Here is a 25,947-nt window from a genome sequence, read left to right as displayed (position 1 = left end):
GGTGATGCATTCTTCACAGCAGGATGTGATTAAAGGCACAGCAGCAAAGAGTAAACCCACTGTTAGGACACTGGGCCGCTGATGCCCTTGTCCTGCCTGCTTCTCACTTTGGCAGCTGCACATAAAACAAAAGTAGCCACATGCGCTCTTCTATGATCGCTCGACCACTAAATGCTCTTAGAATCGAATTAGCATGGTGCAGACTCATTATAGAAAGCGCAGAAGACGGTCCAAGACGTCCTTTTGCGTTTTATGTCAGACAGATTTGCACCCAGTTGTTAAAGCAGTCTGGGCAGCGTTTTTGGCTCTGTAAACATCTCTGTGTTTTTTTTCACATGTTCACTCTGCAGATACGTGCTGTTTAAATTCTGCTCGCCCTCCTCGTCATTTGAGGGCGTCAAGGATAGGAGGCCGGTTATGCTTTTTGTGGGTGGGTGTCTCCCAAACGCATGTGATCACGTTTGCTGTGAGAGGGTTCGTGACTCACTGGCTCCAGGCTCAGGATCCTTGTCTGGCCTCTGACAGAGTGCTCCTAATCCCACCCTCTCAGGCAGTCAAACAGAGGTCCTGTGAGTCACGCCTTTACCGTCACTGTGTTCAACAACAAGAGAAGAAAAAAAAAGATGCAGATAGAGCATGCTCTGCATGTCAACCAGTTTTACTTGTAATAGGATTGACTGGTAAAGCTTTTAAAGATGAGTAACATAAAATAATGATGACAATTAATTTAATCATTATTGATCTTTATATATCATTCACTCACAACTCAGAGACTGAATTTGTTAACTAAATATATTTGCCATTGTAAGTACTGTATTTAAGAACAAGTTTGAGATACTGAGACTTTCTTCAAGTATTTTCATTTTATGCTTCTTAATGTTTCAGCTCCACTGCATTTCAGAGAGAAATGTTGCACTTTTTATTCCACTATGTTTTTTGCCTTTATTTATTTATTTTAATATTTTATTAATTAATTTATTTTTATTTAACCAGGAAAGATCCACTGAAATCAGCAGTCTCTTTTTATTTATTTATTTTTTTTTTAGATAAATTTTGGGGCTTTTAAATGCCTTAAAAAAAAAAAAAAAATGGACAGAGAAAGCTGAAAGGGGGACAGAGAGGGGGGGTGACTTGCAGCAAAGGGCTGAGGCCAGAATTGAACCTGTGTCCGCTGTGGCGATGACACAGTCTATGTACATGGGGCGCCCTCTCTATCCACTGAGCCACCAGGCGCCCCAGCAATGATTTTTTCAAGGGAGTACTGGCTAGGACAGCACCATAAGCAAAGTTTCTGACAAACAATGATAACCATATTAAAAAGGAAAAAAACATAAAAGATACAGCGTAACATGTAGGAATATTAAAACATGTACGCACAATGACTAAGTACCAACCGATTCATTCACCCTTGTACTTATGAGAGCTCTAAAATCAGGAAGAGAGACCAGTTCTCGTAGTTTCAAATCTTTTTAGAGGGTATTCCAAATGAGGGGAGAAGATCACATGAACGCTTTCTTTCCCAGCTCTTTATATTTTCTGTATTTTAGTTTCTACATTAAGGTGGAAACATACAACTTTTTAAACACTTAATAAAACTGTTTCACATAAAAATAAAAAAAATCTGCAAAAACTTGAACGGCCTTATCCAGAGCTAATGTTTGGTTTGTCTGTTCTGGGCTCCTGAAGAAACATGGCGGTGCAACATGACGGACTCTGTGGATGAAGACCTGCTCCCTGTGTGCTTTAAATGGCTCTTTTTAAGGTAACGAAAACGCAACTTTTTTTTCAGAAAACTTTACACTAATGAAAACATACTTATTATATTATATATTCCCCCCTAAACCCTACACACTCAACCTTTGAAGCAAATGTCTATTTCCACATTAAAATTTTACAGCCTACAAAATGTGAATCATTCATAAATTAGGATGCGCTGATAAAGATTCAAAAGTATGTAAAGCAGTTAAATTCTGACATATAACAGACCATTTTTGCCAAATGAGTTTTTTGGTTGTATTTTGTATTTTATTAGGATGCGCTGATAAAGATTCAAAAGTATGTAAAGCAGTTAAATTCTGACATATAACAGACCATTTTTGCCAAATGAGTTTTTTGGTTGTATTTTTTTCTTTTAACTTTTGATACCTTGAGGTTCATATTTCTCCATAGTCATTAGTTCAACATCCACACATTTGATAATTAATATAGATAGATAGATAGATAGATAGATATACTTTATTGATCTCAAAACTGAGAAATTGGGGTGTAGCAGCGCCATGCAGTAAGAACAAGAGAATAAAGAGCACACATTATTAATAGAATATAAAGGAATACGCTTAAAAAAAACTAAAAAACTAAGAGACTGTACATATAAACATATATACATGTGTAAAGTGTAAACATGTGTAAAGTGGGAAGTGCGGAACAGTTTATATATCTAATTTCATAAAATGTAATGTAATACGCTTAATGCTCAGAACGCAAAGAAATGAAAGAGTGAACAGAAATGTCACTTTAGAATAAAATCTCTGTGCCATAAACTTCAAAATAAAGTTTCTTTTGTTTTTTTACAATAATGGAATCACTTGCAGTTCATTCAGAATGAATCCACAACCCACTTTTGGACTGCAACCCACTAGTTGGGAACCATTCCTCTTAAGTAAGTAAGTACTTCCAACCTCACCCCTAAATGTATTCTAAACTTTGGGGAAATGACTGTCTAGACTACACAGCCAGGCAGTCTGTGTTCACATATAGTCTGCTGAAGTGTCCTTGAGCAAACTCTCACATGAACCATCATCACAGCTGCCCCCCTCTAAAAACTGCTGACTGCGCCTTTACCAGGCTGCTCACTTTAGCGACATGCCACAAGTGCAGGCATCATCGTCCAGATGATATAATGAGGGAGAATGCCTGCAGAATGACCAAAACTAGCCCTCGGTTGACTTTTCGCCCAGCTGCTGAAATGAAACCGATCCGCGTGTCCACGTGTTTGTGTCATTTCCATGTCATTTGCATATGTAAACCGGGCGCGCCTATCGCTCCGCGGCTGCACCGAGACGCGCAGCCGATTTGTCAGTCGGGGGCGTCCGAGGAGCAAATGGGAGAGCCGGGCGCCGTTAATCCCGCCCTCCCAGACACGTTGCCTTGGGAGAAGCAACACGGGCCGATCGCTGGCTGCACCGTCTCCTACACTCACACACAGCACGTCCAACACATCAGCTGCTCCGCTGCCCGACAGTCCTGCTGGATTTAACGCTCAACAACGGACGACCCGGACCAGCCGCTCCATCCTGTGAAGGTACGTACATGTCTTTTTAACCATCCTTAGAATAAACATCTCTGATTCTGTGCGCGCGTGGACAAATTGATAGGATTTTATTTAGAAATCATCCACGGGAATTTGGCGCAGACGTGCAAATAAGCAAACATTTATTTGTGGCGACGGATTGAACTGAAACATAAATCAATCAAGACGTGACAGCCATAATTTTACCTGTCTGCGGTATGTATATGTTTTTGTCTGTCTTGATAAACTACAACCTAACAGAGCCTGCTGCCAAATTTACTATGCCTGATGAGGAAGTCTATTGTGTCTGTTACCCAACTGATGTGAAACCTGCATGCAGGCGGATACATCCGATCATTCACTTTATCATTTTTTTAATGTTCCTCTAGGAAAAGATAGTGATGTGTAATCTTCAGATTAGATATTATCTCATATAATCATGTGTATCACCGCTTTTTTAAGTGAGAGTGTGTGAAGTGGTGGGCATCTCTATTCATGTGCCCCACCTATACAGGTAGATGGAGACATTCATAGCATAAAGGAAATCTGATTTTTAAAAGCATATTTTAAAAAGAAATGTGTTACAAAATTATACGGTAGGAGCTGTTATCAGTGAGCAATTTTAATATCTGACTAAAACAATGAGAGGCCTGTAAGCTGTATTCAAAGTGACTCTTCGAACAAGTGTGATATGTACGTGCTGTTTTATGACACAACTGAACCAAGAGAATGTTATCTTAAGGGATACAGATGTGTACTGTAGTACGTGTTTGATAAGAAATTAATAGTGGTTGATATTTAGCTGGTACTGTGCTCAGGAAGTCTGTGACTGAGAGGATGATTGTATAATAGGATGTAGCCTATGCTAGGATATAAGAAGGTGTATGACACATGTAACACAATATAACATGCAGCAAAAGTTTGATGGACACGTTGCACTGGCACAGATAAAAATAAAATAAAGATTTTCTTTCTTGATCATGATTATTAGATTTACTTTCATATATGCTTCAGTGTAGCCTACTTATGTTAAGTTACACATAATGCTTTGTCGTGTCACAATTTTTAAAGGAGCATCCTGGATTTAAGAGGCGTCTTTGGTGCTGGACATCTTGTATCTTTATGCTGTATAATTTGAAGTGGTCTATATTCTGAAACACACTATGTATATTATTCCCTATGTGGTGTACAAATCGTTTTGTTCTCACTAAAATTAGTCAGCTACTGTCCCCCCAGGAGCAATATTCCAACCTGTAATCGGAAATGTATATATTAGTCTTTTCTCTGTGTTTCATTTGAGCTTGTAAAACCAGTGAACCTCTGCTCCACCCTCCTCTGTAACAATAAGATCAGAAGGTGGTCATCCTGTGACAAAGACTTAGGGCGCAATTACCTCTCCTACCCTTAGATTTTTCCCAGGAGGCAAGAGATGTGCCAGGCGTTAACCGCCCAAAACACCAAAACTAATCCCTGTGCTGAAAATGCTGCTCTCACTTCCTTTTATCTGGTAATCACAGAGGAAACATGTTGGAGGGATCTGATGATTCCACAAACGCATCAAACATCCGTGAAGAGAGAGGAGTTTTTATTCATGTTGTGAACAAACAGTGCCAGTCTCTGATTTTGTAAAATCCTTTCTCCCCCCCAACACAAATGTCACTTGTGTAGACGGGAGGGCTGCAGTGTGAGGTGCTGGTCGTCATGGTGGCAGACCCCTGCCCCCTCTCAATAAACCAGCTCACAATGTTTATGAATGATTGTAGTGGTCGCAGCTGGTACGCCAGCTGATAGAGCCCGAATGGGGAAAAAAATACACAAGCCGGAGATTGTAAAATCATACGTATTTGTTCTTGTTACAATGTGGAGATTTATAATTCAGAGAGACAAAGATTTGAGCGCCTGAGGGCTCTGCAGGGTCATTGTGGACACTGGGATGTTTGGTGTTTGCTTTTGATGGCAGCTAGTCGGTGTTTACTGGCTCAGGTGTTGCATCTGCAAAACAAACAGGTCATTGTGGTCTCAACAACTGTGGTCTCACAGCCACCATCTGCTCAGAGTGCTCTGCTGTGTCTGGGCCTTTATTCATGTCTGCTTGGTTGGAGGTGCACATTTTTTATCCAGACTAACCTGCAGTATTTGCCAGAGGATGCTGCATAAATATTTAAGCTATTATAAAGCTTGATTTAAGATTTTTTAGCTGCATATTTATGCATTTTTTTTGTTTTTCTGCATTATCTAATGATAGTAACCACAACTTTCTGTCTGTCAGGTCAGTGATGGTCAGTGCTAGTTAGAGCCTGCAGCCGAGGATGTCTGCCACAGATTCGGACAACTCCATTGACTGGCTGGCTAGTGACAATGAGGACACTGAACGGGAGTTTGACAGTGCCGGAAAGCACAGCCAGACAGGGGCTCCTTCGTCCCCCAGCGCCCCGCCACTCCTGGGCCCGCCTGACAGCAGCTGCCGCCAGAGCAGCGAGGTGAAGGAGGGCGACAGTAACTGGAGCGAGGTCAGGGAGGCCTCCAGCCGGGGATTTCCCCCCGGCTGCACGGAGACATGGGACAGCGCCATTGGATTGTGTAAAACACAACAAGGAGACAGAACAAATGGCAAAAACACTCAGCAAGCACTGAAGAGACCTCACAGCTCCACGGAGGAGTGCAAGGAACGGCAGCTCATTTCCAACGTGTCGGAGAAAAAACGAATTTTCAGCAGGAAGGTGAGCACCTTCTGACTTGTCTGTGTTTCCCACAGGAGGTGGTTGACTGTCAGCAAAACTAGAGCGTGCCCTATCACCTACATTGACTCCCCCGGCCCTGCTGGGGTGTCTCATGCAACACACTTCCAGTAAAGATGAACCTATAGCTACACACAGAATGAGTCATACCTTTCTGAGGAACCTGAGTCATTCAGCAAAACAATGGGGGAGTTTAAGGGTTATCTAAATCAAATTCAGCAATTTTTAGAGTGTGGAAGCCAGATTGATATCAGCTTATCACATGTATTGTGCTTTTTGACTGAGATATCACCTACAATGAATCTGTTCCTTTTCAGTGCATGGAGCTACAATGCTACATTCATCCACTGTCAGCGATCTTGAATGGCCTTCGTTCAGGGAGATACAGAGAACGTAAGTCGGTCATTTCATGTTGTTTCTGTTTTTGTCTTCTCTCAGTGGATTCACACTGTTTAACGCAACCACTCTTTAGCTGAGTCTCTCTCTTCTCCATCTTTCTCGCAATAACAACAACAATAGACTGCATAGACAATGTGCGGTTCTTTGTGGAATATGTGTCCCTGAGATTTGAGAGTGAGATGTCTGAAACATGTATTGTTGTGGTGCTATCAAGTAACCACAACTATTTCCTGTGTGCGCGTCTTTCATAATGGAGCTCATTTTGGATAAAGCTTCTTTAGCAGCCACAATGTTTCAAAATGTCCCCGGTAAGAGTTAAAAATGTTGGGTTTTTTTGCCAGTTGAGAGCAATATCACCCTTCAGACCCCTTTGTAAATTAGCTGTTTGGCAGAGGGGAGCGAGAACACGCTGTACCACAGTTTCCAGTAAAGCAGCTGCTGTTTGTGAGTGGTCTGATAGGCATTATAAGAGCCTCTGGAAGATAGCACCGTGTTCAGACAGGCTTTGAAAACTGCATCATTTGGGATCTTTGTCAAACCTTGTGTGTGCGCGACCCAACACTTTCCTGGCCACAGAGGCAGGGAGTCTGTTCCCCCGCACACACATTTCACACAATCCATCTGCTGCACAGACTCGGCCCTGCTGTCAACACAGTTCATGTGGCTCATGGTACAACTTTCTTCTTTTCCAGGACTCAGCAGTTTCCAGGAGAGTGTGGCCATGGACCGGATTCAGAGGATCATGGGTGTACTGCAGAACCCCTGCATGGGGTAAGTGTCCTCAGTGTGACCCAAATAAACCAAACAAAGAGCTCTACCATCTTATAATATTCAGTATGTCTCCTGTGTAGCTTTTTACAAACACATTTCGAAACATTTGTCCAGCCTGTTTGTCTAAATCTGTACCTTATAACGCGTTCAATCCAGCATACAGTTACAAAGAGCTAGAAATGGTGCTCGCTGTCTGTGGGTCAAAGTGGTCTCAGACATGTCTGTGACACATGGCTCACAGCAGGTTGTCCAGCGAGGAGCCGCTGCCCCCTCACATTCAGGATGCATTTACTGCAGAGATGGCTGGGTCTGGCTATAGCTGGGCATCTTGTTAAAAATGTAACAGGCTCCACTGTGGGAGCAGCACACTTGTGTCTGCTTGATTAGCTCTCCACTGGCCAGACGGTATAATGGAGTATGATATCACCCCTTGAAAGGAGAAAGTCTCAGTCACTGTAATACGATGAGATCCAAATGTTGTCATGTTTTACATCATAAAATAGCAAATGACTGCCATTCTCAGGCTGTTTAGCATCTGGTTCTGTATAGCACAATATGGTAGAAATCAACTTCACAGTATTTAGTTAGCTGGTTGGTTATTTATTTCTGTCCTTGTTACCAATTTTCCAAAAGCAATGTAAATAATAAAGAATAAATAAACATCCAGGCATTAAATTAAAGGGAAAATCTAATGGAAAACAACAAATATAGACGGAAAAGCTGTCAGCTGAAGCTTATTACACCCTTTTTATTACTTAGAATGTTCTCATAAGTAACTTATTTGCTACCATATTCAAGTTATATATATATATATATATATATATATATATTATATATAAAAAACCAGAATCAACACAAAACACAAAAAAGAGAAACAATACCAAATTCCAAAACATTTCAGTCACAATTATAATCATACCGCTGTTTTATATTCATTTACCACCTTTTTTTAACACTTTTCAAATGAGCAAAGTGGACTACACACATTTAATTCTTTGTAAACATTCCTCAAATTAACCCTTTGGAACCGGGATTGACTTCACGTTTCCTCCACTGTATTCAAATCCCTTTCACAAGTATTTAAACCTGTGGTTTAGATATTGGTTTGTTTGTTTTCTTATAGAAACATGGGAAAAAAGCAAAGAGCAACTTGGCAATAAATGTCCCGCAAAGTTTAAGAAATTTGTAGATCTAGAAAATTATTTCTTTAAAAAGCTCTTTCTTTCTTTCTTTCTTTCTTTTTTTTTTTTACAGAATTCTAATGATTTGTTTGTTGAATTTTATTGTTTTATTTTTATTTAACATTTCCCTTTTGTCTTTGTTGTGTTGTTTGGTTGGTTTATTCATTTATTCATGTATTTTTTGCTAATTCTCAGGTAATTTTCTTGTACTTTTTAATTGGCTAATTTCTGTGGCATTTCCTTTAATCTGATCACTGCCTTCTTCCCAATATTTAGAAATAAATCAAGCCAATTTGCTCTTCAAATGGTTTCAAATGGTTAACCCCTTTAACAGAAACACATGTATTCTTTATCTTTGTCCTCATCCTTATTTTTATCAATAAGAACATATTCTCACTTGACAGAAAACGTGTCGTGGACCTTTCAAAACTAATTTAGCTATTTTATCATTTAAATTCCCTTAAAATCATTCCTTTTTTACCAGCGTTGCAGCTTATAATTATATTCTTTATTGATTAAATTATTAATTTAGCCTATAAAATGCCAGAAAGTAGCAGCGTCTTGTTCAACAGGCATTCTGAAACCTGCCTGGATTTAATTCACAGTCATATAAGGACAGATTACATTTGAGAACTTTGAACCAGTGAGTATCAATTATCCAAATTGTTGTTAAGCAATGTTCTATTGAGTGAGTAAAACAAACAACCAAACCAATCATTTTAATTGGATGACAACATTTTATAGAATAATTGCACATGATAGTATAATTACACTGAAATTCTATTCGGCTTCATGTGTCATCTTCGTCTGAATCAAAAGCCACACCGCTGGTACCTGCATGTGCAGCAAAGCATCATGGTATATGGATATAAGCTTAAGTGCTGCTGGGTTTGGCACAGACTAATTGGAGCCCTCACCCACCAGCTGCTGCCCTCATATGGGAGACAAAGAGCGGGTGTGGCAAGTTCCCTGCAGACGGCCGGGACAGAGGCTGGAAGGTGGACTAAGCCCCTCCTCCTCTCCCTCCCCTGCGTCGCTCCCTGTGCCTGCTCTGTGTTGCCAGCTGGCAGCCCCTGCAGCAACACAATGGTAGATAGGATCAAAGTGACTTTTTTAGCAGTCACTGTTGCAGATAATCTTTCACATGAATTTAACATGCCCTGAATGGAGTATAGCAGGAAGGTCCTGATCATATGACACAGGCTAATCCCTACCCGCCATCTGCTTTTGACGGGTGGGAGTTAATGGGGCGCTGCTCTCTGCTGCCCACCTCCAACGCAAACTGCGTCAGCACGATTAGTTTATTTTCACAATGACGCTGTTGGAGGCCGTTGTGGCTTTGGCGATTTATATTTAGAAGCGAGCGGAACTATTATACATCAGGCCACGTGTGAGCTCAAAACATGTGAGAAATGTACTCAAGACGATCCCGGCACATGCGCGCACGCACACACACACACACACACACACACACACACACACACACACACAGAGTACAGGCTTTGCTAAGTGAGTCTAAGTGTTCACCCACTGTTCAAGGTTGCCTATTTCCTGTGTGTGGTCGATGGAGAGATAAGATTTCAGAGAGTGCAAGATGATTGATAGATTACTCAGATTCATTTGTGATAAATGAGTAAACACTTCTTTCTCTCTCTTTCTTTCTCCTTTCTTTTTCAGGGAGAAATATTTTAATATCATTCTTAAAATGGAGGAAATGCTGAAGTCTTGGTTCCCTAATGAAAAGCTCCGAGACCAACTCACTGTCACCCAGACAGAGGAAGCCGTTCCCACCAAGAAACCCAAGGTAAAGTCGCACAAAAGCAGAACTGTTGTGTAAGAGCTCTTGGGCTAGAGAAGGCGCGCTGCCAAGGACATATGGTGACGACGCAGTGAAAGAGGGACTAAAATATCTATTATTATTTAATCACAGGTCTGGGACAGAGGAGGGGGGATTAAAAGTTATTTTTACTGAGGTATTACTGCAGTCTCAGGTTCGCTAAGAACAATGATGGAGGATAAAAGGTAATTTTGGAGGAGTGTTCCTAAGGGGATAAGAAAGGTCAGAATACTCTGGAACATTCCTTTGCATTTGGCTGGTTAGGATTTATTTCTGTGGCTAATCCTGACACACCCGGATATAAACTATTTTCCTTTCGTCAGCACAACAAAGCTGTTTAATCAGTATTTTATATTAACCCTTTGGAAACGGAGCAAATTAGCTTGATTTATTTCAAAAACATGCGAAGAATGCAAGGCAATGAGCAAAGAAAACAAATTTACAAGGAAATTCCCAAAAAAGTAGAAAAATAAAAGGAGACAAATGAGACATTTATTGCCAAGTTGCTCACAAGTTGCTCATGGACTTTTTTATCCCCACATTTTCTCAGGTTCCGTAGGTTTAAATGCTTGTGAAAGGCTTCTGAATGTAGCACAGTGACACTGGTGTCAATCCAGATTTTAAAGCATTAACGTGGATGAAATAATGGCTTATATTGTGAAAAGGGTGGCGTACAGTGACAAATTCTGTGAATAATGGTGCAGTTCTGAGCTTTGTTGTCAATGATAAAGCTCTGCTAAATGTAGCATACACTACCTGCCAGCAACAAACAGCAGACAAAGTTAGCGCTTATCTACAGAACATGCAGTTAGTGGAGCACCTGTCTAAAAGACAGGTGTTTTTCTCAGAAGTTGTGAAAGGTCAAAACACAACTAGACAAAGAGTGAAATTGGAATTTAAAAAAAAATATCTTGAAATGAATGTTAATGTTGCCTTGTGTCTACTAAATGTGTAAATAGGCTGCTGTTTGCTAAAAAAATAAGCCATTTTATAAGGTGATAATATGTCTGTTGTGTTTTTGTTGAGCTTTCTTCAAGTGGCCATAAAATTGCAGATTTTATTATTTTATTATTATTGCAGATTTGAAAGCTAAAATGTGCACAATCTTATTTGTGATTATAACATTTTTAATATTTTTAGGAAAATAAGACAATCCCAGTGCAAATTTGTGCAGTTTATGCGTTAATTTCAGCCTTTTCATTTTCGTGGTCCAGGGTCAGATATTAACCACTGGTGGCCCCAAAATTTTTAAATCCTGGTCAAAGTGGTTTTATATCACATATTGTCCATATTGTGTTCACATAGAATCAGGCAGACTGTAGAAGGCAGACAGACAACACCTGTTGGGCAGCAGTGTAACATTTTAACCAAATGGCAGGATGGCAACATGAAACATGCATGACGATATGTTGCGATAGGGATGACATATAGTTTACAAAGAATGGAATAAGATATATATAATAAAATTATTTTGCGGCACCCAGTAGTTCAGTTGGTAGAGTGGGAGCCCCATGTACAGAGGCTAGGTCCTCGCTGCAGCAGCTGCAGGTTTGATTCTGACCTCTGCCCTTTGCTGCGTGTCATCTAATAAAGACAAAAGCCCAAAAATTAATCTTTAAAAAGAAATATATACAATAATTTTGTGTATATTATTTTTTGTATTTTTTAATAGTAATAATGACCAATAATTGTCCAGATCTTCCGTGTTTTCCCTTGTGTGAAGGAGTGACGTAACATCTCGTTGTCAGTGTTTTTGTGGAGGATAGCAAAAAATTTTAATATTTCGAATTTGAATGGCAATGTCATTTATCATTACCATTACTGCTATTCTATAGTTTTACTGTCCAGCTCTCGTCCACTAACATCCGGTTTGCTACGTATTATTTGCCAAATTTCATGTGAATGCAGCATTATACAGTGTACATGTTTTTTTTTTCTTTTAAAGGTGCCCTAAATATCTGTCAGGAAGAACAGACAGATGTTTAAACAAACTCTGGTTGATTTACATTTTTCTTATCAATCAGTGGGAATTGTACCTAAATAATGAACAAAACTAAATAACTGAGATTACATTGTGTTTCCTTTTTCCCACCAGCTATCTCCAGTGACTGTCACTGCAGGCTTGAACCCCGTCACCGTCAGTGATTCTCCAGCCGGCGCCAAGACGCTGAGAGTCACTGACCTCACTCCACCTGCAGCCTACTCTGCCAGTAACCTAAAGTGGCTCCACACGTCACCCATCTGCTCCCCAATAGCAGAGCAGGCCCAGGCTGGCCTCAGGCACCTGCTGTCCCCCAGAGACCTAACGCAGGACAACGCTGTGTCCTCAAGCACAGACAGCCACACTAAGACAGACTCGATGCCCAGAGGCCCTCCGCCGGGCAAAATCAACGCACCCTGTCTAGAGAGGCTCCTTAAGTCGACAGAAAGCATCATCACCCGCAAGGGGACGGGGGGTTTGACGGACAGCAGCTGGTCCTAGTCCACACAGACGGCTGGGCGTCCAGCTGTAAGCACCGCACAGCCCAGCCTAGCCTTGCCCGCCCTGCCGGGAGCCAGTCAGCTCGCTTAGCCCATTCCAGCCTTCAGGGGAGACAGGAGTCTTCAAAAGGGACGCCACAGACTCCACTTTAACGTGGAAGGAGTGTCGACGAACATGTTGTACTCTCTGTATGGGAATGTGCCCTCTCTGATATGACAAGTGTCCGCTTTAGTTCCCTTTTGTTGACTTATGTTTTGTTTTTTTGTTTGCACTCTTGAATTGTGTGTGTGAGAGTGGGAAGGATAGATTTCACATGCCGAGATCACCAGATCTAGTGATTTCTCAGCTGAGCTGTTCCCACTGGCTTGTAGATGCAATAATACAGTTTGAGTATCTGTGAAACCGCCATTATGCCTGAAAGGGAAAGAACTGTGGCAGTAGTTTGTGCTGGAAGGGATTTTTTCAGATATCCAGACATGTAAGTGGTCTACATATTGTGCTGAAAATGTGGGTGAAATGTGACGTTATTTTCTCCCCCCGACCCCCATGACTCCACTCTTAAGTTTATTGATGTGACTGTTACTCATTTGTATACTTTATAAATAAGTCTTTTGGTACAACTGTTCTACCTCAGTGGGCACCACATTGCAGTTGGTGAGTAGGAATGTGAACGCTACGCTCAACGCGTGGACACCTCACCACATCTGCAGTGAGCCAAACGGCCTCTGACAGCGAGGTGTGCAGCACGAGTCGCTCTGCTTGTACAAACAGAGGATGCTCTCTCCGTGGGGATGCTCTCGTGGCCTGACTGGTGCCATTGTAAAGAATGTCAACTGCAGATTTCTTTTTCGAGTCTCCCAGTAGAAGGCAAACAGTGCCTGTAACGTCAAACTGTGCCTGTAAGCCGGTTTGATACAGAGAGAGAACCGTTCAGAATACCTGCTCCTCTGTGGGATGTACAAATCAGGAATTCTCACTCTCCTGCCATTTTCCTGTATCGAGTAAATTATTCAGATCATGCCAACTACTTTCTGTGGTGGAGTAGAACAATTCTTTTATTTTGCCACAGAACTGGACAGTATGTTAGACCAGCAGAGAGGGACAAGGTATTTCTCTGTGTAAATCTTACAGAAAGGTTGTCGATTTACCCTGAAAAGTGGCCTTTATAGTGTGAAATTTTATACTTTCAAAATAAATGTGGTTATATTTGTTTGATGCAAAATGGCTACAGATTGTTTTATTTTCTTAATATAGGCTGGTGGAAATAAAATATGAAATACATATTTTCTCTCTGACTTGTACAATTTATCAGTCTAGATTTGTTTTGTTGTGAGTTGCAGAGTGACACAGATATCGGCCCTAGAGATGTCTGCCTTCTCTTGAATATAATGGACCAAAAGACACTTGGCTTGTGATGCTCAGAGCGCCCAAAAAATACATTTGAAAAACTTAAAAGCAATGTTGAGTTATAACGTTAGCTAGCTGAGTGGCTAGCAGTAGATGCATGCTTCTTCCTGCACAGTGGTACAGTTGGTGGGTGTAGGTTGGTACAAAAAAAGTAGTTCCTACCTGAAACTGCTCACAACAAGGTCTGTGGATTATCTTGAGTGACCAGGCCATGATTTCTAGAAAGACACATTTCTGCTGCATTTTTCAAATGGTTTTTTTAGCACTTTGAGCACCACAAGTTGAGTGCCATCTAGTTCCATCATAATTGAGAAAAGGCAGACATCTCTACGGCTGATATCTCCAAAACTCTGCAGCTCATGCCAAAACAATCTAGATTGATAAAATGCTCTACAGGTAAGAGTAAAAATCTGCATTTTAGGTTTGGGGGTGAACTGTCCCTTTGTAAATGCAAGGAATCAGCTCGAGGATTTAATATAGGCACATTTTCCCTCATTGAATTTGTCACGACTGCGTTATATCTCTCTTTGTTCTAATACTCCACTCAGCTCTTTCACCTTGATGTTAAGTGAAATATTCAGCACCACTTTGCAGAAACACAAAAATGGCTTATTTTAAATGGTAAGACACAGGAGGAAAGACCAACTGTGTCAGCAAAAGGAATAGCTCTTTGTTGGTCTCAGCCGAGCTCAATTAAGCATCAAAGATCTGATTTATATCTCAGTTAGACCAATTATAGGGCGAGTCGACTGGGGAACAAAGGGAGCTCTCTTGCTGAAGGAATAATACGATTTATTGTTCACAAGGCAGTATTTAATTTTCCTATACTTTAGTTCCACCGAACAAAGTGACGTTAATGCTTCTGCAGAAGTGCAGTGAAACGCACCAGCTCAGTATCACTTCACATTTCTCAGAAAGTGTTGCTGTTGTGGTTTTTTTTTTCCATATGTAGTGTTTCACATGCTTGTTGGGAAACCAGACATCAGAGGTGAAACTATGTGACCTTCCTGTACAACACAGATAGTGAAGACTCCTGGAATGACAATGGTAGAGATAATGATAGATATACAAGCATCACTTTTAGTAAATAAAAACAATAATAATAATCACAGGAAAGCCTTTGCACCTGTAAGAAAAAAGGCAATGAGCCGGCTGCTGCAGAAAATGAGAAGATTAAGACTGTGCTGTATTTCCTTTATTACCGCGCTTTATTAAAAATGTGATACAAGATGCAATTTGTGTTCAGATGAGAAACTATACCTCCAGTAGCAATAGACTGATAGTGGGGCAGCATAGCTAATCTATCGTTAACACCAAATTTGGTACAAATATAGCTTAATGTATTTGTATCTGTATTTGTAAAGTAATCTTATTGGTATATAGCACTTTAGCCACTCCCAAGCTGCTGTATCCATGTTTTCAACACCACAAATATTAATTACATACAAATTTAAGTGAAAATATGTTTTATTAAAATGTAAGGCAATATTAAATGAAAGAAAATGCAACAGAATTATGAAATTGCCTCTGCATGTTATAGTAGTAACTAGATTCAACTGCAGCAGTGGAGAGTACAGCTGCATAATAATATAGGCCATGTAACGATGCTCAGTCAATGTACTGCCACCAAATGTTGACATGAAGAAAATGTCAGTATTCTACATAATTATCTATATGTTACTTTTGTGCAATAATAATAATAATAATAATAATAATAATAATAATAATAATAAACGTCCACAACTTAGACTCACACTTTTCATTTAAAAATAAACTCAAAGCCCAAATTTCTCTACAATACCTGTCTCCCACTACCTCCCCAAATCTGAACTTTCATATCCCCTGACTTTTACTTTTGCAATCTGTTCTTGTATCTCTATCAGTTCTGTTCACATTACTGGTTTTCATTATTTTGTATTCTCTATTTTGCATCTGTATGTCTTTGAGTATCTAGAAAAGCAGATCATTTATACAGCAGATCTGTTAGTGTTATTAGGTATTATTATTATGTTATTACTGAAATTATTACAAAATATAATGACAAAATAACACTATCCCAAAACAATAACAATATGTCTCTCAATGACAAATATTCATTGACTATCTCCATTTAAAACAGGTCATTCTGTGAGCTACAAATATCTATCAGAATGTACTACTTGCCTCATAGATGTAGTTAAATATGGCGTAGGTCATTCTTTCAGTTACAAATGTCCATCAGAGTGGACTGCTTCCTGTATAAATGTAGTTAAATGTGGCGTAGGTCATTCTGATAGTTGCTGTAGGTCATTCTGTCAGCTAGAGATTTCTAGTACAGAATGTACAATTTCCTGTATAGATGTAGTTGAATGTGGCATTGGTTATTCTGTTAGGTGTAATCATTTTGTATATTACAAAAATCTATTAGAATGGACAACTTCCTGTATAAAGGTAAGGTAAATTTGGGGTAGGTCAGTCTGATAGGTGGCTTAGGTCATTCTGTCAGGTGCAGTAGGTCAGAAACTGCACCTGCATGAGCATAAAAACTAAACTGTTAAGTTCAGGGCTCACATTTTGGTACGACCTACAACCAAACAATTGAAGTTGTCGCTTTTACAAAAGTTAAAATTGAATTGTCTTTTTTTCAGTTTATACATTTAAAAAATGCTCATCCTAAATTAAAAAAAAAAAAAAAATCATCTATAACCTACAGATGGCTGAAAAGTGAGCTTGTGGATTCCACGTCACGACAGCTGAACGACTGCCCTCCAGCGAGATCTACAAAGATTAAGTGTTGTTTTTACATATATTTTCTCGAAAGCCCTATTCGCATGGGACTACCCATCGAGCACCAGATGTAATTTAGAGTTGTTGTTTTTTTTTTTTTTTGCTAAATATGGTCAGCTTAATTCACCCCAAAAAAGACTTCAAAAACTGGTGTGACTTGGTCCTAATTAAGCCCAAAAATGGACATTGACAATTTGGCTGTGTTTAGACCGTCTGACATTTTTTTAAAAAAAAATTATTTTGTTTATTTAGTTGCACCATTAAAAAAAAAGTTAGAAATTCAACTGAGCTTATAGAAGTAAATACAATGAATATAGAAGTAATACAATAATTACAATACTTTGATACTTGGTCCTGATTAAGCCCAAAAAAGACATTGAAAATTGGTCTATGTTTAGACTGTCTGACTTGGTCCCTGTGTTAAAAATTGGGCTGTGTTTAGACTTTCTGTTTTTTTTGTCCTAATTTAAATACACCAATGAAAATATGGTCTCATACAGCAAATGTGGACATTTTCTGAACATTTTGATTGTTGTTGAAATACTTAAATATATGGGTTTTTTTATGGGACAAATGTAAACTGCCCAGTAACTCCAGTCCAAGTGGCCCAGGTTCGAGTCCAGCTTGCGCACTTTGCTGCATGTCATATCCCCTTCTCCCCCTCTACTCTCCTGTCCCTCTGTGTAACTGCCCTATAAATAAGAGGGAAAATGTCCTTGCCCAAAAACAAATCTTTAAAAAAAAAAGTTGAAAAAAATTATTGTTTAGTATGTGAACAAACACCATGTATACACACATACAAGTGGAAAAAGTGGTTGAAAAAGTAATCGTTCCAGATGCAGATAAAACGTACAGCATTTTGAAGTTTATGGTGTAGAATTGCAAAGGAACTGTCCAAAAAGTCAACATTTTAAATGCTGAAAAATGGCTAACTAGTAAGATTAGGGTTTGGGGTCAGGCTCAGGGTCTGGGCTAGGGTTAGGGTTAGGTTGGGTTTAGGAATTCATCGTTGTAAATGTCAAAAAAAGTCATAGTATAGCATTTTGAAGAAGACATGATGTAGAATTTCAAAAGAACAGTCCAAAAATTAAAAAAAAACATTTAAAATGCTGGAAAAAGTCACACTATAGTATGTCGCAAAATACCATACTATAGCATGTGGAAAAAATGGTCAAAAAATTAATCATTCCAAATGTCCAAAAAAGTCATAGTATAGTATTTTGAAGAACATTTATGAGTATTTCTGCCAAAAATAATTCTATAAGAAATTTTTAGTCACCAAATATTAAAATGAATACTGCCATCTATAGTTGAAAAGTTAAACATCACCCTTTGTTGCTTTGCAAACAGAACCATCACAGATTTATCTTTCATTATGCATTTGCACTGAGGTTAACACAGCATGTCATGGAAGTAGTTTTTTTTCTTCTTTTCTTCACCTTATTTGGAAAATTCATGTTCTCAAAAACATAATATAATGCTGCTTTGGAGTCGCTTCTATTTGTTTTTAGACAGTCTTGGTGAATTTGACCCTTTAATTGAAGCCACTGGATTCAGTTTCAGTCAGCTTATGCCAGATACATTTTATTCCCTTCAGTAAGAACATGGTGTATTCACAGAGGGTGAAAACAGGAGCCTGGAAAACAATCTGTCAGACAGTTAAGGAGATTAAAAACGGTAGAGGTCTTTTTTATTACTTGTCTTTCTCTGAATTACACAGTATAGTCACGTGCCTCTTTTTCCAGATTAAAAGGGGTGATTGGCAGGAGGTAGAGGGGTCGATTACCCAGACTGCATTGTTTCAGTGTTGCCGCCCCAGATTCCATCTCCCAGGGAAAGGCTAATGGACTCTGGACTCACGTGCACAGACGACCTGACAGCATCCATATCCAAAGACAGCTGGCACAGATCGGCCTTGCACTCGCCCAGAGAAGGGAAGTTGTTATGAATGTAAGGAAGAGCTGCAGCAACAAAAAGGCACCTTTCTCTCAGAGAGAGTTGGCAGGCCAACGGTGAACATGTGATGTGCTTGGAAATTGTCAAGAAAACAAAAAGTGAGGAATTTAAATGTAATCAAACAGGGATATAAAGATGCTTTATTTGGGTGATTACAAAACAAAAATGTAAGGTCGTGAAGGACAAGGACGTTATAAACACATTGTGTTTATAGTATCCTTGTACTTCACAATTTGTTTTTGGAGGATACTTCTCATAGGTTTTGTATGTAGGATTCAGTGGCATCTAGTGGTTAGGATTGCAGATTGCAACAAGCTGAAACTTCTCCCAGTTGGGATTTTTTCAGTGTCCATTGTTTGGAAGGTTTTTACCACAAGCGTAATTATCTGCAGAGGTCTCTTCTTTTCCAAAACAAACGGACTAGCTGTTTGAAATTGGTCAAACACTGACAAAAGCAGTTGTCATGTTTCAAACTGGTGTTTCTCCAATGCTGTTTGGCTTGTCAGAGAGAGGCTGCTTGCCCAGCACCTGCTAATGTATAATTAACTTTTTTTTTTCACTGATTACTTAAGTAGGCTTACCTTTTTTTCTCATCCAGACATCCAGAGTTTTTTGACTCATCCGCAGAGGTCTCTTCGTCTCCAAAACAAATGTATCAGGTGATTAAATCCAGTAAAACATTAGATAATGCAGTTTCAGTGTTCTCCGATGCTGCACGTTGCATAAGGACTGCTAACTGTGGTCGGCAAGGTTAAAACACAAATAACCCTATCTAGAACCAGTGTTTGTCCATTCTGGGCTACTGAAGAAACATCCTGCAACATGGCAATCTCTATGCACAAGGATGCACTCCCTATAGATATAAATGGCTAATTCTAATGTAACAAAATCACAAACATTATTTTTAGGTGATTATAGCCTACATATTATATTTAATTTCTGTCAACATATCCCCCTAAATCCTACACGCTAGACCTTTAAAGGTGTCTAAATAAGGACTGCTCTGTATAACTGCCAACATGTTGAACTAAAGAGGGAATTCACAAGTGCACAGAAAAATTGGCAATTGTCAGGACACACCATAGGTGATAATGAACTAGATGTTCATTTACATTAAGTGTCAGCTATATATTAGCACCAGAATTACCTGCTCACAGTGTAGACCAATATAACTGTGGACAAGCATTCGTATTGTTTTCCATTTTAAAGGTTCATTGAGGTTATGCTTTGCTAAATTGATTGATGTCAGAGTTCCTTTTTGTGGGCCAAAACTACAAAGAGTAATCATTACTGGAGGAGCAGAGATGGGAGCCTTTTGTTGCAAGCATTGAAAAGCCGGTGGGAGAAAGAAAAAAAAGGGGGGAGGTGGGAGGAGGACAGGACCATTCTTTCAGTTGCAAAAAGGCGAAAGGAATAATAAATACAGCTTCATTTTCTCCAGCTACCCTTTCATTGTAAATTGGCCTTGATTTGAGCTCCAGCTGAGTGTGAAATGACAAGGCGGCGTGGAGTTAAATCATAGCCAAGGTGGTTGTGCTTCACTTTGTTGCAGTTATTTATATGTTTCAATGCAATGCAATCCATTTCGTAAGTCTAGTGGCAGGTGTGAAGTCAGCCCCTAATAGTCAATACATGACGAAAAAATACTGTAGCAACAGGAAGTGAGAAAGGTATAGTTACATCAGTACAGTTAGCAAATATATAACTGCCGCATCTCTTAAAACCTCCTAAAGCTGAGTACATCCTTCTGTGATGCAACAGTTGATATGCAGAAGTATTCAATCTTGCTATCTTTAAAGGTAGTCTTGACAGAAATATCACATAATTATATGTTGTGACCAAATGATTTGCTATCAGTAAATTGTAACCTGCTAGCATCTCAGACTCAGACAAGGATTAATTACTCTGTTATTAACTCCTAAGTCTAGAATGTCAGATACTTAATGATAAGGTCTAAACCTCAAAGGGTTAGTTTTTAGAAGTGGGGTTATAGGTGTTACTCATCCACAATCAGTGTATTACGTACAGCAGAAGTCAGGTGGCAGCGGGGGCCCTTCTGTGCAGAGGTTGCATGTTCTCCCCGTGTCTGCGTGGGCTCTCTCCGGGGTCTCCGGCTTCATCCCACAGTCCAAAGACATGCAGCTCAGGTTGATTGGTGGCTCTAAATTGCCCTTAGGTGTGACTGTGAGCGTGTATGGTTGTCTGTCTATATCCATTGGCCCTGCGATAGTCTGGCAACCTGTCCAGGGTGTACCCTGCCTTCTGCCCGATGACAGCTGGGATAGGCTCCAGCCCCCCCGTGAACCTTATGAGGACAAGCGGTTACAGAAAATGAATGAATGAAGAAGTCAGGTGGCATGTCCCCCCATTTTGGAAAAGCAAGCCGGAGTGTGACACCGACACTGTATTAATGTATTTTAGCCACCTAACAACAACAACAAAACAATATCAGTTTAAGTGCGGTATTTAAAATATTTTCATAGCTTAACCTTTTAACATGTGGTTTGACATCAGTTCCTGTGCTGCATTCAGACACCTTTGATGAGCATTTTAACCTCTGAACCCTTAAAAAGAAATTGCTTTGCTTTCATTTGAAATCATGGGAGAAAAGATAATAAGCAGCTTAGCAAGAAATGTACTGCAAATTGTAAATTGCAAAAAACAAATAACAGTAAAAGGGCACAAGGAAAAGACATGAAAAAGAGGAGATCATTAGATATAATTAAAAACAATTAAATAAAAAAGGGAAAATGTCCAGAACATGATGTTTATAATTCTTATAATTATATTTTTAAATTTAGTTAAAGAAAAATTAATGTATTATTTTTAGGACTTTCGGGTCTTTTTTGATTGTTGTCATTTTTTGTAACTCTTTACATCTTTCTATTTTTATGTCATTTCTTGTTAAGTTGCTCAATGCCTTCTTCCCATGTTTGTGAAAGAAATCAAGCAAATTTGCTCAGATTTCAAAGGGTTAACCTTACTGTAAGACAGCACTTTCTGAGGGAGAACTAAAGCCGTTATTTATGTTCTCGTCAAAGCCACTGGACTCCATTGACCAAAACAGTAATTTTACGTCGCAGAACACAGGAGTTGTTGGTCTACCACTGCCTAGATCAGTTACTATTTTTTTTTATATACTGCAGGCATGTCCAAAGTCCGGCCTGGGGGCCAATCGTGGCCCTTGTAGACATTCAACTAATGACAGTCAACAAACTAACTGAATGGTTACCTAACAGCAGACATTTCCTGTTATTTTTTTAAATTATTTTTTTAATTTAACCTTTATTTTACCAGGTAAAGCTTATTGAGAGATAAAATCTCTTTTTCAAAAGCGACCTGGCCAAGAGGCAGCAGAATTTTACATCGCATAACATGAGAATTAAAACATTCATACAAGGAATAAAAATAAAGAACAAAAAAATATCAGAGAGATAAAACAAAAAAGTGTTCTGTCTGATTTAAAAACAGTGACAATGCCTAATGCTTGTTATGTACTGGACATGTCCACAGCAAAGACTTGTCCAGTGGACAGTGAGGACCACTGCTTTCAGGAGCGGTGGAAAGTTGAATACATTTTCACTGAAAAATGAAATAGTTGCATTGGACACCCCTGGACCTGGTATATTCTTTTTTTAAACACAAAGTCACACAATAACACAAACTAACTAACTGATGGAAGCATCAATATCAATATCAGTTTAAGTGTATGCTATATTAAGAGTATTTTTAGTGCTTTATCTTTCTGTCAGACAGCCCATTTTGACCAGAATACTGTTTGAACAGCTTTAGTTCCCCATCTTTGCTCTTGTCAAAGCCATCAGACTCCACAGACAAAAACAGTCATTTTAGCTCGCTGAACACAGGAGCTGCTGGTCTACAGCTGCTTCAGTCAGTTAGTCAGTTGGTGTTGTGAATGAATCTGATTTAACCCTTTTAAATGCCAAAGTCACACAATAACACAAACGGACTAACTGATTGAGACAGCGGTAGACCAGTAGCTCCTGTGTTGAGCAATGTTAAATCAAGGTTTTTCTCAATATAACGTGCACATAAACTGATATTAAATTTTTTTAAGGAGGGACTACTTTTTAGAGGCTTCAAAATGTTTTGTTGCTGACCCCTCCACAGCATGAAAAGAAAAAAACATAAAATACTAGCTCCCTTGATAATTTACAGGTGCTCAGACTGGTAGGAGTTGCGAGGTAGGACAGCACGTTTCAGAACATTCTGGAGAGACTGCCGCACATTTTTAATCCGATCCCCGCAAAGCCAGAAATGGACTCATTATGTCATTATGAACTGTGCAGCAGGTTCATTCACACCCTACAGAGATAATGGTCTCATCTGTCAGAAGACTGAGCACCTTTAATTAAGAGACCTGTGAACCCAAAATACCCCCTGCTCAATTATAACAAGAGCGGGTTATACAGATCATAAAACAGCCACAGAAATCTAAAACTGCTCTACACTTTGTAGGTTCAGTCAAAACTCTGAAACACAGGGGAGGTTTGGTCAGTCATTAGATTTGGTTCATGGCCGAGACTAAGCAATTTTTATGGGATCATTTATTCATTATTAATAGTTCAGTTTCACTGTATATTGATGTGGTTATATAAGGATGCTGCTGTTCCTTTCTGATACTGCGATGGGAGTATTCTGGTCTCTGGAGCCGAGCAACCACCAAGCACATCGATCACTGATACAGACGGTAGTGCCTCTCTGCTCTTCAGCGCAGTGCCATTGATTTTGCCGTCTCCAATAGGTTATCCTCAGCCCTTTTAGGAGGAGGAACAATGTTCAAAGAGCACCATTTTCATTCTGTGTGAGTTTTACCGGCAGCATTGATTTTAAATATTTCTTCCAGCGCCAAGCTTTTAGATATTTCAAAGAGCAAACAGCGACAGTACATGTACAAAGAAGTGACATGACTGACTTGCGACAGGTGTGAACATGATGTCAAAGCTAAATCAGACATAATCAGATGTTGAGGAGACTATGAAAGGGGGTGATAAATGCTCCACATGGCACGCTCAGAGGAGAAATGATGAATGAGATAATTAAACATTTAATCCCAGTGTATGAATGGATTCACAAATGATAGATACTCAACAATAGGATGACAAGGACTGCAAAAAAAAAAAAGATTATATTCTTGTTCAGTATGATCTCACAGTGTCAGATTAAACATCACCTCAGACTGTCTTACACAAGCTCCTTCTGTCACAGGTTAATTTGTGTGCAGTTTTTCAAGATGTGGACTGTCAGTGCCTCAGAGACTAATTATGTGAGCGAAGCATCATCAAATCCTCACACCCTAACCATCCACATATTGCCGACTAATTACATGTACTTACTCTTGAAGCACAGGAGCAGAAGTGAACTCTTGTGGGCTTTTGATCTTCCTGGAAGAAGCAAACTTGTGCTGTAAAAGAACAAAGTGTTTAAACCTCAGTGCATTTGGGGATTCCCGTATCCCTTTGGGTGTACGTACTCCATATGTAGCTGGATGTCTTCCAAAACGTGCACCTGCACATTTGAAAGAAGGGAAAAAAGTGGACATTATAGCTTCGTGAAAATATTTGATTGTAAGAGCCTCAACACCTGTAAGAAACACTTCAGTCAATAAGACGGACAATTCTTTCTTCACAAAAAGCCTGTAAAAATGTTCTTAATTTGGAATAATCATTATTGACCCCTTGAAACCTGGATCATCATCATTTTTCTTGTGCTGTTTTCAGATGACCTTCACCAGAATTTAAACCTTGAAATACTGAACAAGTTCATTTCCTTCAAAAACACAGGGGGAAGGCAAATGGCAGCCTTCCAAGACATGTCCCGCAAATTGAATGGCAAGAAGTTAGTAAAAGGTGGCAAGAAAATGCAAGTTTTTAAAAAAAGCGAGAGAAAAAGACAGAAAGAAAAATGGTCCATAAAAATTCATTTATAGTTATTAGAATTTTTTAAAAATTATATTACTTAAAAAAATTATACATATTTTTAAAATTTTTAGGGTAATTTTTATTTTGCTTTTTCTTTTCTTTTTGTATCTTTCTTCTTTTTTATGTATTTATTTATGCATTTATTTATTGCTTATTTTCAGGTAAATTGCTATTATTTTTCTTTAGATTAGATTAAATTAGATTAACTTTATTATCGACCATAATGGAAATTTGTCTTTGGCTTCTCCAATACATTAAATTACAGAGCAAAACCAAACCACTACTGTCTACTAATGTCTTGCAAATTTTCAGGCCATTACTTGTGAAGTTGCTCATTGCCCTCTCCACTGTGTTTTTGAAAGTAATAAACCACAACAATTTGCTCAGGTTTTAAAGAATTAACTATGTATATAATGGATCATGTAGTACATTCTATCCCTTTTAATCAAAGGAGAAGTCTGGTATTTTTTAAGCCAAACCCTATTTTCCGATGTTTTTGTGTGCAGTACTGCATTCACATGCTAAAGTATGTTGCTCCTCCGGTGTGTTCATTAGGCTTAGCTACATGGATGCTGCAAAGAAGATATGTTGTATTTTTATTTTTTATGTATTCCTTAGAGCATCTAAACAATGATTGCAGTCTGAAGATTTATATTACAGAGTGATTTTGTCCCACACTTCACCACAACCCCCCCTAACATTACTAAATAAAGTTTAGGTAAACTAATGTAATCTAATCTAGGTTACTCTGTGTGGACAGCAGCTAAAGGAAACAACCAAATAACTAATTACATGCGAACATAACATCATGCAATATGTGAATTTCTCAAAAGTTTAGTACTGTCAAATGAAAATTTTGTTTCGTTCACCATTTTTCTGCAAATATGACATCAGCTTTGCAAGTTGTTGTTTGGACTTGTGGGGCCATTCAATGCAAATTTTCCCAGTTTGGAACTCAATTTTCCAGTTATTCTGAAACCACATAAATACAGGGTATTTGACTCGTGGGAACAACCGTTTTTGAAACTGGTCCAGTGTTGAGAGAGCACTGCAGCGAGCAGTGATGAAACAGGCTGCAATGTGACCACTTAGTACGGGTTTGCCAACCTACTTTCAGTCAACTAATAGTGTTTGTTTTTGTCACTGACAGGCTCAGACTGTTATTATAAGTGTTTCACA

At 39.1% G+C, this 25,947-nt stretch overlaps 1 protein-coding gene across 1 annotated transcript; it reads left to right on the top strand.

The window, feature by feature from the left end:
• Positions 1–3,171: 3,171 nt before the first annotated feature.
• LOC121950228 (circadian-associated transcriptional repressor) lies at positions 3,172–13,919 on the top strand. Its single transcript, XM_042496167.1, has 6 exons — positions 3,172–3,301; positions 5,559–6,009; positions 6,345–6,420; positions 7,119–7,197; positions 10,056–10,182; positions 12,311–13,919. Exons 2-6 carry the CDS (start codon positions 5,599–5,601, stop codon positions 12,695–12,697), a joined length of 1,080 nt encoding a protein of 359 aa, XP_042352101.1. The 5' UTR covers positions 3,172–3,301; positions 5,559–5,598; the 3' UTR covers positions 12,698–13,919.
• Positions 13,920–25,947: the final 12,028 nt, after the last annotated feature.

The sequence above is a fragment of the Plectropomus leopardus genome, chromosome 11 (assembly GCF_008729295.1).
Source record: "Plectropomus leopardus isolate mb chromosome 11, YSFRI_Pleo_2.0, whole genome shotgun sequence".
NCBI classification, from domain to species: Eukaryota; Metazoa; Chordata; class Actinopteri; order Perciformes; family Serranidae; genus Plectropomus; species Plectropomus leopardus.
This window is presented reverse-complemented; position numbering and strand designations above follow the sequence as displayed.

What these genes read in the sequence shown, in the direction of transcription:
- LOC121950228 (XM_042496167.1), top strand. Translation starts at nt 5,599, where the DNA reads ATGTCTGCCACAGATTCGGACAACTCCATTGACTGGCTGGCTAGTGAC. An exon ending in TTCAGGGAGATACAGAGAAC is followed by an intron (nt 6,421 to 7,118) that starts GTAAGTCGGTCA and finishes CTTCTTTTCCAG; the next exon opens with GACTCAGCAGTTTCCAGGAG. An exon ending in CTGCAGAACCCCTGCATGGG is followed by an intron (nt 7,198 to 10,055) that starts GTAAGTGTCCTC and finishes TTTCTTTTTCAG; the next exon opens with GGAGAAATATTTTAATATCA.